Source organism: Engraulis encrasicolus, chromosome 21 (assembly GCF_034702125.1).
Source record: "Engraulis encrasicolus isolate BLACKSEA-1 chromosome 21, IST_EnEncr_1.0, whole genome shotgun sequence".
Taxonomy (NCBI): Eukaryota; Metazoa; Chordata; class Actinopteri; order Clupeiformes; family Engraulidae; genus Engraulis; species Engraulis encrasicolus.
In genome coordinates, this window is record NC_085877.1 from 49,574,099 (window position 1) to 49,589,707 (window position 15,609).

The 15,609-nt window shown below is 46.4% G+C and overlaps 2 protein-coding genes across 2 annotated transcripts; both read right to left on the reverse strand.

Moving 5' to 3' along the window:
• Positions 1–11,240: 11,240 nt before the first annotated feature.
• LOC134437455 (putative nuclease HARBI1) lies at positions 11,241–12,296 on the reverse strand. Its single transcript, XM_063186946.1, has one exon. It carries the CDS (start codon positions 12,294–12,296, stop codon positions 11,241–11,243), a length of 1,056 nt encoding a protein of 351 aa, XP_063043016.1.
• A 1,523-nt stretch (positions 12,297–13,819) lies between these two features.
• Positions 13,820–14,796, reverse strand: LOC134437456 (myb-related transcription factor, partner of profilin-like). Its single transcript, XM_063186948.1, has 2 exons — positions 14,421–14,796; positions 13,820–14,331 (listed from the first exon to the last, which is right to left on the reverse strand). The coding sequence occupies exons 1-2, from the start codon at positions 14,794–14,796 to the stop codon at positions 13,820–13,822; spliced, it is 888 nt and encodes a 295-aa protein (XP_063043018.1).
• Positions 14,797–15,609: the final 813 nt, after the last annotated feature.

Consider the following 15,609-nt stretch of genomic DNA (forward strand, 5'->3'; position numbering starts at 1 on the left):
CTTTCCCGGCCTCAGCGTTCCGAGATGGACATTCCGGTCTCAGCGTTCCGAGATGGACATTCCGTCCTCAGTGTTCCGAGATGGACATTCCGGCCTCAGTGTTCCGAGATGGAGATTCCGGGATTGATCTCAGTGTTCCGAGCGGGAGGGCGATTCCGGGAGCCTGGCTCAGGAGATGGCACAGCAAGACACACACTCTAGAATACACACGCGCGCACACACACACACACACACACACACACACACACACACACACACACACACACAAGCACTTGTTCACACTTACACATTCAAAGATAAACACACAAATGCACACATACACCCTATACTACACACACCTACACACACACACACACACACACACACACACACACACACACACACACACACACACACACACACACACACACACACACACACACACACACACAGTTGTCTCCACAGAGGAGGATGATGACAGTTGGCTCCACTGTTCTTGTGGCCGATGTCCAAGTGAACTCTCTCGTATCGCCATTCTCTCCTTCTATTCAAAAAAAGAGAAAAAGAAAAAAACCAAACTGTATCATGAAAAGAAAAAAAAAATGTCAAAAAAAGTTTGTGAAATGTCTAAATATCTGCCTCGTCCCCAGTTGAGAGAACAGCCGTGTTACACCCCCCCCCCCCCCCCCCCCCCCCACACACACCCCTACCCCAGCCCCATAATACACACATAGGCCTACAAACACACACACACACACGCAACTTGCGAGAACAACCGTGTATCCCCTCGTAAAATATTGAATTCTCTACGTCTGGGAAACAATCAAACTTTATATTTCCTTTTTTATGTACATTTTATAGTTTTCCCTCCTCCCTGTGTCCCCCCCCCCACACAAATATTATAGTTTTCCCTCCTCCCTGTCTCCTCCCCACAAATATTATAGTTTTCCCTCCTCCCTGTCTCCTCCCCACAAATATTATAGTTTTCCCTCCTCCCTGTATCCTCTCCTCCCTGTGTCCTCTGCTGTATACAATTTGACCCCCCCCCCCCAGAAATGTTATAGTGTCCTCTCCTCCCTGTGTCCTCTCCTCCCTGTGTGTGCCCCCCACCCCCCACAAATGTTATAGTTTCTCCTCCTCCCTGTATACTTCCTGTGTCCTCTGCTGTATACAATTTGACACCCCCCCCCATTACATTGATGCCTTATACCTGATCAACACCTCCCTAACCCTTTCCATTAATCCCAAAGTATTGAGTTGTTATTACATACACTATAGCCCCCCCCAAAAAAAGAAACAGCCCCCCCGTCTTCTTCCACACTCCTTTATCAGGTCCCCTACTCCAGTGGCGATTCTAGGGTATGTTGGGGCCCCAAGCGAAAATTCAGAATAATGAAAATTTGCAACAAAATAATGAAAATTCGCAACAAATCACCATGACTGTCATTTAATGTCTTGGCTTATTCACTATTTAAAGGCTTGGGGGTCCCAAGCTTCTGCCTGCCTAGCCTGGTGACAAGATGCACCTCTGCCCTACACTCTTCTCCTCTCCACTCTGCCCTACACTCCTCTCCTCCCCACTCTGTCACCCCATCCATCCCCTACCCCTCTCTTCTCTTCTCCACTGTAGATTTACATTTTTCCCCCCTTCTCTTCTCCTCCTCCTCTCTTCTCTTCTCCTCCCTTATCCCCCTCTTCTCCTCCTCTCTTCTCCACACTCCATTATTCTACATCCTCTCTTCTCCTCCTCTCTTCTCCAGCCTTTTTTTCTCCTGTTCTCTTCTCCTCCTCTCTTCTCTACCTCTTCTCCTCCCAGGGGCGCTGATAAAAAAAAATTGGGCCCCCATGAAAGATTCAAATTTTGGGCCCCCAAAATGACAAATTATGTTATCAGCATCCTTCCAGGGCCCAGTCAGAGCTGTTGGGCCCTTAGAATCTGTAACACCTTACCCCCCCCCCCCCCCCCCCCCCCCCCCCCCCCCCACCCCCCCCCCCCCCCGCCCCCCCCCCCCCCCCCCCCCCCCCCCCTCCCCCCCGCACGGCACCGATGTCTCCTCCTCTCTACTCTACCTCTCCTCCTCTGTCTACTCTTCTCCACACTCCTTCATTGTTATACTGCACGTCTTCCCTCTCCATCCCTCCAGATCCATCCTACCTCTACCTTACCATGGAGACCACTCCTCGTCTCATCAGGACCATGTCGTCGTGGTTTCCTGTTTCCTCCACGTCTTCTCTTCTCCCTGCAGGTTACCATGGTCACCACACCTAGTATCATCAGGACCATGTCGTCGTGGTTTCCTGTTTCCTCCACGTCTTCTCTTCTCCCTGCAGGTTACCATGGTCACCACACCTAGTATCATCAGGACCATGTTGTTTGTGAACCCCATGCACCCCCCCCCCAACAAAAAAAACCCCTGCACACACACACACACAAACACACCCTGACCCAAACCCAAACACACCCTGACCCAAACACACACACACACACACACACACACACCCAGACACCCCACCTCCCCCGCCCCCCTGCCCCAGGCCCGTGGCACAAAGCGTCTCCCAGTCTGCTGTTCTTTCTAAATGTCATTGTAAAGTGTTGAGTGAATTGAATCTAAATATGTGTACATTACCAGAGGGAAATACAATTGGTTATATGCTTCTTACCCCGCCTGAGTCCTGTGTGTTCATTGGCTACTACTCCTGTCATTCTTTACATACTGTGTCGTGATTGGTTACATGCTTCTGACTTCCTGCATCTGCAGGGGAGGTTGTAGACTCGCACCTCATCATATATCATATCAAAGACACACACACACACACACACACACACACACACACACACACACACACACACACACACACACACACACACACACACACACACACACACACACACACACACACACACACTTATCACACAATTACTGTGATAATTAAGTTAATGTTTGGCAATATTAGCTCCAAGAAGTGCAGTGCATGATGGGTTGGTTCGCAATCTATAGACAACGTACGAGGCTCTGAGCCTAATTACGTCCTTAGCTCCTCCCCTCACTCCTGCAATTTAGTTGTTATCCAAACAATTTGCCATGTACGTAACAAAAATATTATCATTGCTGCATTGGCCATGCATTGCATTTTTGACTATCCATCATACACTGCACTTCTTGGAGCTAGCTTTCTCAAACATTAACGTACTTATCAAAAAGCTATAGCTTAGTTTCGCTTCCAAACTATTACTCATCGGTATATTCTGCATTTATTGTAGGTTTTTTACAACTAAAACGAATTGGTATATGAACAAGTGACATTGCACCACCCCTCATTGAGAAGTTTACGTCCAATCATTGCTATATAATGCCTCCTGTTACCTCAACAGCATTGCATTGAATCAGAGAGTCATTTACATTACATTGTTAATTCCAAATTAATAATTCAGAACTAAATAGTAGAACAATTCAGGATCAATTAATTTCTCATACCTTGCTGAGTGGGGGGGGGGGGGGGGGGGGGCTGGGTGCCGAAGGCGAAGGCGGAGGGGTGTTATTCCGCTTCGAAGGGAAATATTTTCCGATAGTCACGTGTGGACAATACATTATCCCGCTTATTATACGGCTTTTACCAACATTAGAAAGCATAAATAGTTAACCAGTAGTTTAAAATAACATGTTTATTGCCATTTTATAGTGTGCGCAAAGAAAGATAGTTCGTGGAACGCTCATAATTTAAAAAGGTTACCAAGCAACAGAGTTTGGCTACTTTCTAACTTGTTACAGCCACGTTGCGCTTCAAACTGTTTGCAGGCTGCCTCTGCACAATATCTACTAAACTCGGGTTCATAACAGGATCATTTCTATCTAATCGGTGACAGTATTTCAGAAGAAAAGCATAGGCAACCCAAGCACTGCTGTGCGCCCTGACCATGATTATCGATCCTGCTACAGGCAGAGCACTGTGCGCCGGATGGTAGGCTGGAGAAGGCAAACAACTTGACAATACATCCTCTAACATAATAACTGATTGTGATGATTTGGAAATTGAAAAAGTGTAAGGAGACAGTTTATGTATTTGTTAGCAGTAACACACACACACACACACACACACACACACATGCACGTGTGTGCGCGCGCGCGCACACACACACACAAACAGATTCACACACCTGACCTAATTGTCATATTTAATAACTACATTTTTAGTCATTACATTTCAATTTATTGGTCTGGGGGGGGGGGGGGGGGTCCCCAGAATGAAGATTTCATTCATTACATTATTCATTCATTCATTCATTTATTTATTTGGATAGGACAATATAAATTAATCAATACATCAGCTTGAGAGCTTCAATATAAAAATGCCAGACTTAGCATAGATGCTACATTTCATCTGTTGTCCTAGGTAGCCTACTCACACTAAAACACATAACAAGAAAATAAACTAGCCTACTGTATGACAGAGGACATTTACACACAAAACAAACATTGGGTACATGAAAAAAAAGTAAAAGTAAAGTAAATATACAAATAAAAAATAAATGTGAAAGCAAAACAAATGTTACTTCTAATAATTAATGGGTGCATATCTGATTAGTTTTCAGCCACTGTTTAAGATTGGCTTTGAAGGTGTTAAAGTTGACACACTGTCTAATGTTAGATGGCAGAGTACTCCAGGACTTTGCACCTCTAATGGACAACGCCATTTAGCTGAATTGAGTTCTACGCCATTTAGCTGAATTGAGTTCTACGCCATTTGGCTGAATTGAGTTCTACACCATTTAACTTCACAGTCCCCCTTTGCCTGGGCTCTTGTGTTCACTTGTGAAGTTTTTTTTCTTAATGAACTCCTGTAAGGGTGGAGGAGCTATCCCATTCAAAACCTTAAAAATGAGACAGACATCAAGAAACAACTGGTAGCTATCAAAGTCCAGTAGTTGATATTTCTTGACAATGTTGCAGTAGTGGTGACATATGGGCTTTTTATCAAGAACTTTAAGTACTCTCTTGAAGAGAGACTTAATTTGATTTAGAGTGCTCTCATGTCTGACCATGTTGTGTAGCAGTAAGAAATATCACTAAATATCATTGAATGCATAAAAAGCTTTGCAGCCTCCATGGGTAGAAAAGGTCTGATGTGTTTAAAATTAGACAAACTTGCTTTCACTTTGAGTGTTACTTTTTTAATATGTTGTTTAAAATTGAGACAAGAGTCTAAATCTTTGTCTCAATCTACCACACCTGATGGTTGATGCTGATGTTCTGCTGATCGTCGTGAGAAATACAAACATACAGTCTTTTTGTATTCAGATGTAGGCAACAGGTTTGGAGCCAATGGGCAGGCTCTTTCATAGAGTTTGCATGACAGTATAATACTGTGTAATCAGCATATAGTTTTATGTTTACGTTTTACAGACATTAGGTAGGTCATTGACATATAAACTAAACAAAGCAGGGCCCAGAATGGAACCCTGCGGAACTCCAACAGAACAGGTGAGGTATGAAGACAATGAGTCACCGATTTGAACTGCCTGTTTTTATTTACGAATTACATAAAAAAGCAATCATAAAATCAAAATGTACATAATTGTTTTTGAATTTAGAAAAGATATATTGAAGAGTCAGTATCAGGTCAAATCACAAGCATTTATATGCAATATAATATAGCAATAAGGTCATCATACAATTGTAGGATAATAGTGTGTCATACATTTTTTTCCAGTTTCACGGGAGGCAATCAAGAAGAAGCATTCTTTTTATTACATTGTGTGTGTGTGTGTGTGTGTGTGTGTGTGTGTGTGTGTGCGTGTGTGTGTGTGTGTGTGTGTGTGTGTGTGTGTGCACGTGTGTGTCATATAGAACTTCTGTCTCATGTTGACAAACCTGACACAATGGCTGTACATTGGTCTTTCATTGATACACACTCTTGCATGCACGCATGACAGCACGCACGCACACACATACGCATGCAAACACACACACCCTCGCACACAGATCCAACAACAGGTGGCCACATTTCTTCTTCATTGATGGAATCCTCATCTCCACCTCTTCATTACAGCTGAGCTTCCTGTCCCTCCATCTCCAACACGGATCCTCAGTCTTCCTGCACCGCAACCTGCAGTAGGATGGACAAGACCAATCGAAACATCGTAGAATAACACACACATGCACGCACGCACACACACACACACACACCATGTTTATCTTTACTTCCAATGCACCTTCAATACTAAATCTGATCATCTATACTGATATGACAAAGTGATATGATAAATCATTGATCATCGACCTCCATGCCCTAATCATACTGTATATGTCAAAATAACATACAGAACATTGAACTCTTGTAGAGTAATAAAGATTTTAGTATTGAACAGCTGAGTAGAATTACCCTTTAAGTCTGACGGTGCGTTTTATGGGTATCTGTGCCTGCAGTAGGTGGATTCCCTCCTCCAGGAGCAGACCAGCTTCCTTTTTCCTCTTCTCATTACTAATGGCAGCCACAAACCTAGCAGATAAAAACCTATGAGGACACACTGGAAACATCTCTCTCTCTCTCTCTCTCTCTCTCTCTCTCTCTCTCTCTCTCTCTCTCTCTCTCTCTCTCTCACACACACACACACACACAGAATAACACACGTACAGAAAACACACACACACACACGTACATATATACCCAACAGTATTATGGTACTGCACAGTATACTGTTGTATACTTTATATTCATAGGCTACTATGTTACATATTTCTATGATGGGATAATGGTACTTACTGTATAACTAAACGAGGGCAGGTGTGTATGAGGGAGCAGATCCTGTTGGCCCAGACCTCAGTCAGGCAGCCTGCCTCCAGAATCAACATCTTCAGATCAGGCAAAGAGGACAGGTACGCCATCAGACCATCCATATGCTCATCATACTCTGGACTGCTGCAGGTTGAAAACACACACACACACACACACAAACCTGCTTCAGTGTGTCTTCCATTCCTTAATAGTCCTTGACGATTTCAACATCCAATTAGACAAAGCGTGTGTCACAGACTTCAAGTCTCTCATAAGCTCTTTTGACCTCCAGCTGGTCTGCTGCGCTCCGACTCTCAAAAATGGAAAATAACTTGATCTGGTGCTAACTAAAAACGGCAAAGCAGGTGCAGTGGTCATTCCACTGCATATGCTCGACCACATCTTTAGCACCTCCCGAACTACCAGTCAATCCTTCACCTATGGTCAAGTTCCGCCGCAACTCACGAAAACGATCTCCCACCGACTTCTCTCTCTACCTCTGTTGTTGCCTCTGCTTTAGCTTTTCAAAATACATTGTCCTCACTAGAGGTCGGTGCTGCTACTGAAAGCTGTGTGTAGCCCGAACGAAGTCAGCCAACGACAGGTCTGGGATGAGAGAGCAGGTTTAGTGGATAGAGGACATCATGATCTATCCAGGCCACTTAGAGTGCCTCAGCTCTACTCTAAGTGGCCTGGATAGATCATGATGTCCTCTATCCACTAAACCTGCTCTCTCATCCCAGACCTGTCGTTGGCTGACAGACTTCGTTCGGGTCACACACACGACCTTCAGAGCTGCAGAAAGAGGATGGTGCAAAACATGTACTCCCTCCGATCTAGTGGCCTTTCAACCTCTCCTGGCCTCTGTAACAACTGCTAAAACGGCATACTATGATGAAAAAATCAGCAACACCTCAGACAGTGTTGCAACTGTACACTGTGCCTAGATGTCTTTGTTTATTATCTAGGGCAGAGATATAGGAGGGGCAAGCAGGGCATTTGTCCCTGGGCCCAGGGCCCTACAGTATTGGTGGTGGAGGCCCTATTATGATCGTGGCAGGGGCCCTTTTGTTCAATTGTTCCGCCACTGATACTGCAGTACTCTGCGCTGACCCCTTACCTGCGTTCCTGCTTAAATTTCCTCCTTGTCACTTTGGTCAAAGGCGTCTTCCAAATGTAATGTTATGTCATTATTTTAATGTAATGATTCAGTGGATTATTTAACAAAGGGACTTTGAAAATTGATGGACGTGAAAATTGTGAAAATTGATTCTTCTTACTTTTCGGCCAGACGCCTCAGCTGTTGAAACCTGCAGGTGATTTCCTTCAGAAGCCGGGTCTCTAATATCTCTGGGAGATTGAAAACTAGCATGAAACCAGAGGATTCTGATGCTGGGGATGTAGTATGTCCATTGTTAGCAATGGACAGCCTGAAAGCCAGAGAAGAAAATGAGTATAACATCATATATTTGCACAGTCACAGAGTACAATACAGTGTGTGTGTGTATGTGACCTGCTGAAAGCCTGACTACTGTACTCAAGTGTGTGCTACATGTTAACTGCAATGCACAGTACGGTGTATTAAGTCTTTGTGTATGTTTTGAAATTATGTATTTATGTTAACTGACAGACACATTAATGTCCTTAAGGATAATTAAAATGTTTCTACTCCAGTCTAGTCTTGTCTAGTCTACTCTACACTTTATCTCATAGTAAGTGGCTAAATATTTCATTGGATAATTACCTCCGCCAAGGAGGTTATGTGATCGCCTGGGTTTGTGTGCATGTGTGTGTTTGTGTGTTCGTTATTGTATGTTCGCTGCTATTTCACAGACTGCCACAAGGTGCATTGATCACACTGGACAGACTGTGTTTGCTGCCAGCACAGAGCACCCTCACGGTGTCATGTGAATAGGGGGAACGGACTGTCTACTTTTTCAACGTTTTGGATACCAGCTGCCTTTAAAATCGGTTCTAAATAAATTTCTGTGATGACCAGTCAACACTGCACATGTGATTGTTCAGAGTAGAGCTAGTTTTACGTTGCCTAAATTAACACAAACAGGAAGCTAGCAGCTAGCTTTGGTTGGTTCTACAATTCTCAGTAAGCCAGGGGGCCGTTTCTCGACAATGCCTTTGCTAACGACGTTAGCCATTTTGTTCGTTCTTAAGACCAACGTTGAAACCAAGGTCTTAAGTCGTTCGTAAGACAGTCTTCCGGCTTGGTCTTGAGTTGTTCTTAAGTTGTTCTTAAGTTGTTCTCAAGTTGTTCTTAAGTTGTTCTTAAGTTGGTCTTGCTCCTGACATTTCAGCGTCTTGGGGCAGGTTCAGGCAGAGTTCAAGTGACAGTGATTGATTACTGCCACCAAGTGCACAAGCGTCTAACTTTTACCACACAAAATGTCCAATGATTAGACAATTTTAAATATATTTGGTTGTGTATGCCGTCTTCCTGCCAGCAAATCCTTACGTCCAACGTAGGCCACAAGAAAAATAATTGCCATTAAGAGCATTGTGCCTGAAGATGTGCAGGAAGATTGAAAGGTGCGTCAAACACAGTAGGCTACACATGACATCTTTATGAAAGTCGTTAAATACCTGTGAAGACAATCATGCCCCCAAAATCCACCCAATAACCAAATGTCGCTGTACATATCACTGCACAATAACATCGCGCCAAATAACTTCGCAATGGCGTCAGCCACACGGTCCACTGTCACTGCGCACCAGGGAGAGGAGGCAGAGAGTTGCGAATATGCCCGAATTGCGCGCGCGCCAGCCTGGATGCACACACACACGCACACACACACTGTGTGTGTGTGTGAGAGAGAGAGAGAGAGAGAGAGAGAGAGAGAGAGAGAGAGAGAGAGAGAGAGAGAGAGAGAGAGAGATGAGTGGAAGTGGATATACTGGATATACTGTTGTGCAGATAAGGCACCTGCGCTTAATTTAAAATTCAGCCGAAATGGATATGCTACCAGTTACCACCAGCAAGTGAGAATTAGGATAGTATACATGCCATCACGCTTTCACCGGCCATTTGTTATTTGGAGTGATTATGCTACAGTGATATGTAGACCGACATTTGGTTATTGGGGATGGATTTCGGTGACATGATTGCGTTGACAAGTATTTAACGACTTTCATGGAGATGTCATGTGTACTGTGTTTGACGGACCCTCCGTGCACCATCCCTTCCTGCACATCTTTACGCGTAAAGGTCATAATGGCAATTGTTTTTCTTGTAGCCTATTTTGCGCGTAAGGGCGTGCAGGCAGGAAGACGACATAAGCAACCAAATATAGATTTTAGAATGATCGATTCCTTTCAGTTATCATTTCAAACATCATTGAACTGTCCACTCTGCGTGGGGAAGGACCTCGCTGTTGTCTCGCACTTAGAGTTCTTCTACATGCGTTCGGGTGTTGGCAGTGTCAGAGGCCAGCCCGAAGGCATCCCTTTGGGTTTACAGAGTTTAAGCTTAAAAAATAGCCTACATCTGATCAACTACAGTAAGACTGAGCTTTCTCCAGCAAGCGCCTTGAGTCACTTCAAGTTAGAGATATGGGTAACAACGGTTAGACATATATTTGACCCACAACAGAGACCCAAAGACAGCGCGACAAGTGTGTGTGTGTGTGTGTGTGTGTGTGTGTGTGTGTGTGTGTGTGTGTGCGTGCGTGTGCGTGTGTGTGCGCGCGCGCGCACGCGTGTGTGTGTGTGTGTCCATATTCTCAACCCTCTGCCTCCCGCAGAGTAACCAGGTGGCCGCGTAAAGTAGGCTAAATGTGCAAAGTAAAATGATCCCAATGTGATCTCGCGTGCCTTTCAGAGTAGGCTATCCTCCCATTATTTAATAAAGCTGCATTTTGTCCAGGGTTGCGATGTACGTGGGTTGGAGTTCGTGTAGGGTAATATAGACAGAAAAGTTTCATTAATGTGTGTGTGCAATCCGACCATGTTGTGCGCGCGTGGGTTCTTTGTTTCCCAATACGACAACATGTCAAAATTATAACTCAAGTGGAGTCAGGAGAATATTATGAATGTTCGCTGAGAATAAAAAAGTATATTGGCAGATAAACTGTGTGCACATGTCGGTAACGGCCGTATCTGAAAAATGCTTGTCGAATTAACATCTTCTGAAATTCCGAAGTTGTTGCCAGGGAGATATCTGCACTGGCAATCATTTTCAGTGTTCCCTTTAGGCTATTTGTCGTGCCAGAACAACGTTCTCGTTCGAACATGGATTGAAAGTGTGCCTTATCACTGGCCAAAAAATGGAAAGCTGGGATGTGCACAATCTGACCACCAGGGTAACCACGTGTATGGGGGGAATGTAAGCGTTTGTGCTTGTGCAACTGAAAAAATATTTAAAAAATAAAATAAAAGCAAAACAACAAACTAAAATAACAAAGGGAGAAAAAGGACAAAGCAAACAAAGCAAAATGGGAAGGGAAAGGGAAAGGGAGGGGGAAGGGGGGGACGCATCAGGGCCCAAACATGTGGCGTACCAAACGAGCCCTCACCTCCAGGCCTTCAGGGTTGGCGTCTTGGTTAGGCAGATCTGGGGGATCTGGATCCAAGGCCAAGCCCTCACCTTCTGGAAGTGGGACGTTTGCCCTGAGCGCCATGTTGTGCAACAGCGCAGTTACGACAGCCACAGAACAGCACTTTGTTGGGTTTAGGCGAAGGCCACCCGCTGTCTTGCTGACGCAACGGAACCGCTGTTTCCATACCCCTATGGATCGCTCCACAATGGCACGGGTTTTTCTATGCGCCCTGTTGAAACGTGCCTCTGAGTCTGTGTTCGGCTGCTGGATAGGGGGGAGCAGGAAGGGGCGCAATGGGTAGCCACTGTCTCCGAGAAGCCAGCAACCCCCAAAGTCACCATCCTCTGCCACCTGACACAGCCCAGAGTTGGCCCACATAAAGGCATCGTGGGTGCCACCCGGCCACTTTGCCACGATGTCCGTGAAGACACCCCGGCCGTCGCACACCACTTGCACGTTCAGGGCGGTAAAGCCTTTCCTACTTACATAGAGGTGCTCATTCTGTGTGGGCCTGGCGATTGGAATGAGCGTACCGTCTACGACTCCGATCACCCGAGGGATTCCAGCGACTGCGTAGAACACGTGGTTGGTCCTCGCAATCTCCTCAGGCGTCGTCGGAAAGGCCATCTCGGGCAGCAGTCTGAGCAGCAGCTCAGTCACAGCATTTACCGACCTACTGATCGATGCCCGACTCATGCCTTGACCATCCCCTACCACCTCGAAGAAGCTGCCCGAAGCGTAAAAGCGCAGTGCAGCCAGCAGCTGCACAGATGGAGACAGCGCATTGCTCCTTCGGGTGGGCCTTTGCAGGTGTGGTGTCAGCAGCTCCACCAGCTCCTCTATCTGAGGTCTACACAAGCGGTATTTGCGTAGGATGGCCTCGTCCGTGAGGACGTGTAGGGGGTCGAAATTGGCGCGTATGTAAGCGTGCACATACGTCGCCTGGCTTCTGCGGCGCCCACGACGCCGGTTGAACATTAACAGCGCTGCCATCTCTCTGTCCTACCTCCTCACGCGCAATGAATTCATTTATAGGGGAACAGGTAATGACCCAGCTGTTATGAATTGGGTTGTATTGACAATGGGTTGTAGATTGCTAAGAGGCATTGCGGAATGATCATCTTTACACAGGCATCAACACTTCCACGGTCATTGCTATCACGTTGGAATGGTTTGTCATTGAATTAGGCTACCAATTAATCTCCCTCACCGCCTCCATATCATATCAATGACGGGCCGACGACCATGGGGTATTACAAAGCACATCATTGTTCTCACTGATTGTGTCTGCTTATTGTGTGTGTGTGTGAGAGAGAGAGAGAGAGAGAGAGAGAGAGAGAGAGAGAGAGAGAGAGAGAGAGAGAGAGAGAGAGAGAGAGAGCGCGCGCGCGCGGGTGTGTGTGTGTGTGTGTATATGAACTGATGTAAGGCATTTTGCTAGACTCAGATTTTTGTGTTTACTGCAATGTGCAATTACGTGTAGTAGGTCTTTGTGTATGTCTTGTATCTATGTAAGCTGTCACACCTTAATTTGCCTCTTGATTACCTGCGTCGCAATTTGGCGCTATCCAAGGTGCTGATTAACAGGATGTTGTAAACGCGGACATGTCACGTTCACAAAAGAAAGAGGCTATTTCACATTGCAACAACTCCTACATCGAGCATTCCTTTTTCACTGAAGTAAATCATTACAGGGAAAAGTCGGTGAAGTCATTGGAAAACTTGGAACAATGTAGGATAGTACAGTGACGCACCCACACAAATATGTAGAGACCTGAGACTACTCACCCCACGTCACAGCAATGAACACCTTCATGAATGCTGTGTATATAAACATATGTGTGTCTCAGATGGCGCACGTGTGCATTTCGGGTTTCAGTGCGTAACCAAATACCCCATGCGCACTAGAACACAGCGAAGTGCACACGTGCGCCATGTCGGTCGTAATATGATTTGGTAGTGTAGGCCTAGCCTATCTAAAACTTTAGTTTGAACACTGCTCATGGATGAATGCATTGAAAGCCAAAGGTGTTCGGTGTTGGAAAAGGTGGGATTACACGCGCTGAACTGTTATTGCCTTGCCAATTGCGTAGTGGCCACGTTGGCATTGCCGAATGGACAGCGTTTTTTAAGAACGATGGCTTTCACATTTTACACATACCAGAACGTGTTAGGGGACAATATAGGCTCGTTTGCACCAATATAGACACCAAACCGTTGACAGACGCCTTTTAGCGAGAACCTCACACATTGAGTTGTCGGTCATTACTGACTAATTACCCAGGAATACACTCAGATGATGCAATGACAGAGGTCGACAAAATTGGAATGTAGATCCATGTGCTTTAATCAGAAATTTCAGCTTCACCAGAGCCCCGTTAGCCAGACTGCAGTCTGTTTCCACCTCCCACGGCGTGGACGAGGGGTTGGATTTTGGGAGGCATGGGGCCAGAAATGGCCCGCAAAAAAAAAAAAGGGGGGGGGGGGAGGACGAGCGGGGGTAGGGGGGGGCGGCATCATTCAGGATCCGCTGGTCTGGCAGTACCTGCTGGTCTGGCTGGATCCCCTGGCCTGGCAGTACCCACTGGCCTGGTAGTACCCGCTAGCCTGGCACTACCCGCTGGCCTGGCACTGGCTCGTCGCGGCAGATCTAGTTTCACCCTTCTGTAAACCATCGTCTCCTCATGCTGCCGCTGCTGCTGCTCCCTGTGCGCCGACAGCTCCTCACGAATCCCCCGGAGAAGGGACACCTTCTCCTCCTCTAACCTCAGGAGGGTGTCGCAGCAGTCACAGTGGTCCCGGCACCGTCTGAGCTGCTGCCTCCTGGGGTAAGGGGACGCCAAGGATGTAGTGCGGGTGGACCGGGGTGATCCGGACGGGGAGGTAGAGGGTGGAGGTGGGTCTCGGCGGGTCGGGGGCGTAGAGGCTGGTGGAGGTGGGTGTCGGCGGGTTGGGGATTCTCCAGGGCGGGAGGGGGTCTCCAGGGTTGGGAAGCGGGCTGTGAGGAGGTGGATGGTCGGGACGAGGGCTGGACGGAGGAAGAGGAGGTGGATGTGGAGTGGGAAGAGGAGGATTGGCGCCGGGTCAGGACACGGGCCAGGCAAGGGTCGAGCCCACCTGGTGTTCCCTCCAGGGCTTCCGCGCCGAGGACGCCGAGGACACGCTCTTCCAAAGGACTGAGGCCCTCCGCCGACGGAGGGCCACCCCCTGTCCTCTGCTGCTCCCTGCGCAAAGCTGCCGCCTTTACCTTGGTGTTACTGGAGTAATCTCTCCACTTCTTGCGGACCAATTCAGCCTTGCGCTTGTAGCCGAGACCAACTGCATTAACTCGGTCGGCCACCTCCTCCCATGCTCGATTTTTATCAGCATTGGTCACTGTGCTCTTAAATTTGCTGAAAATAACCTCCCTCCTCTTCTCCACCTCATCCACTAGGACATTGAGCTCCTGCGGTGTGAACGTCGGATTTCTCGCCATGTTGTCTACCGTGGCCATGGCGCAATTGTGTTTAAATACTGAGGACCTCCCAATTAACAGGATTAATGTATTAGGAACATTGGCTGCAGGTGAGTTGACCCCTGCACAATCACACACACTAGGCCTAACGTCAGCACATGGCCACTTTACATCCTTAAACTACACCACGTGCTTTAATTAACCAGCACAAGGGATAGGCTATTCCTTCATGACATAGCTTATTGTGGCCGGGCCCAAACGCATCACGACGCAGCTGTGATAATTGCTACGTGTACATGACACATTTCATTCAGAATTAACTGACTTAAATTCTTAACAAAGCATATATCCGTTTTGAAATAATAGTCGGAATTAAAGAAAAGATCGAAGTACACTCGACGGGAAAAGGCCTATGTAGGCTAATTCATAATTATTAATTCGGAATCAAAGACATCATGTAGGCCTAAACGTAGGCCTAGTGGATGTTGCAGTTCAGTAACGAATAGACTATTGTAGTATTTCACTGCGAAAGTGGTTGTAGTCAGCACAGTGACGAGTTGAGCCCTAGACTAATGTGTTGGTGTTCAGAAAGAATGATGACAGGGTTCATGGGGTGGAATGAAATAGGACACTGTGCACACATAGGCCTACTCACATGTGGCCATAAAAATATCGCAATGTTGTGTTATGACTTTGTTTACTGACATGTGAGGACTTTGATGTAGATGTCATGGATAATAATAATAATGTCATGGATAATAAGCGTTGCGCTTATTGTAGCCGATAATTCATAGTAGAAACATAGTAGAAATTGTGTGCGCAATCCGACCACGTTGTGCGCGCGTGGGTATT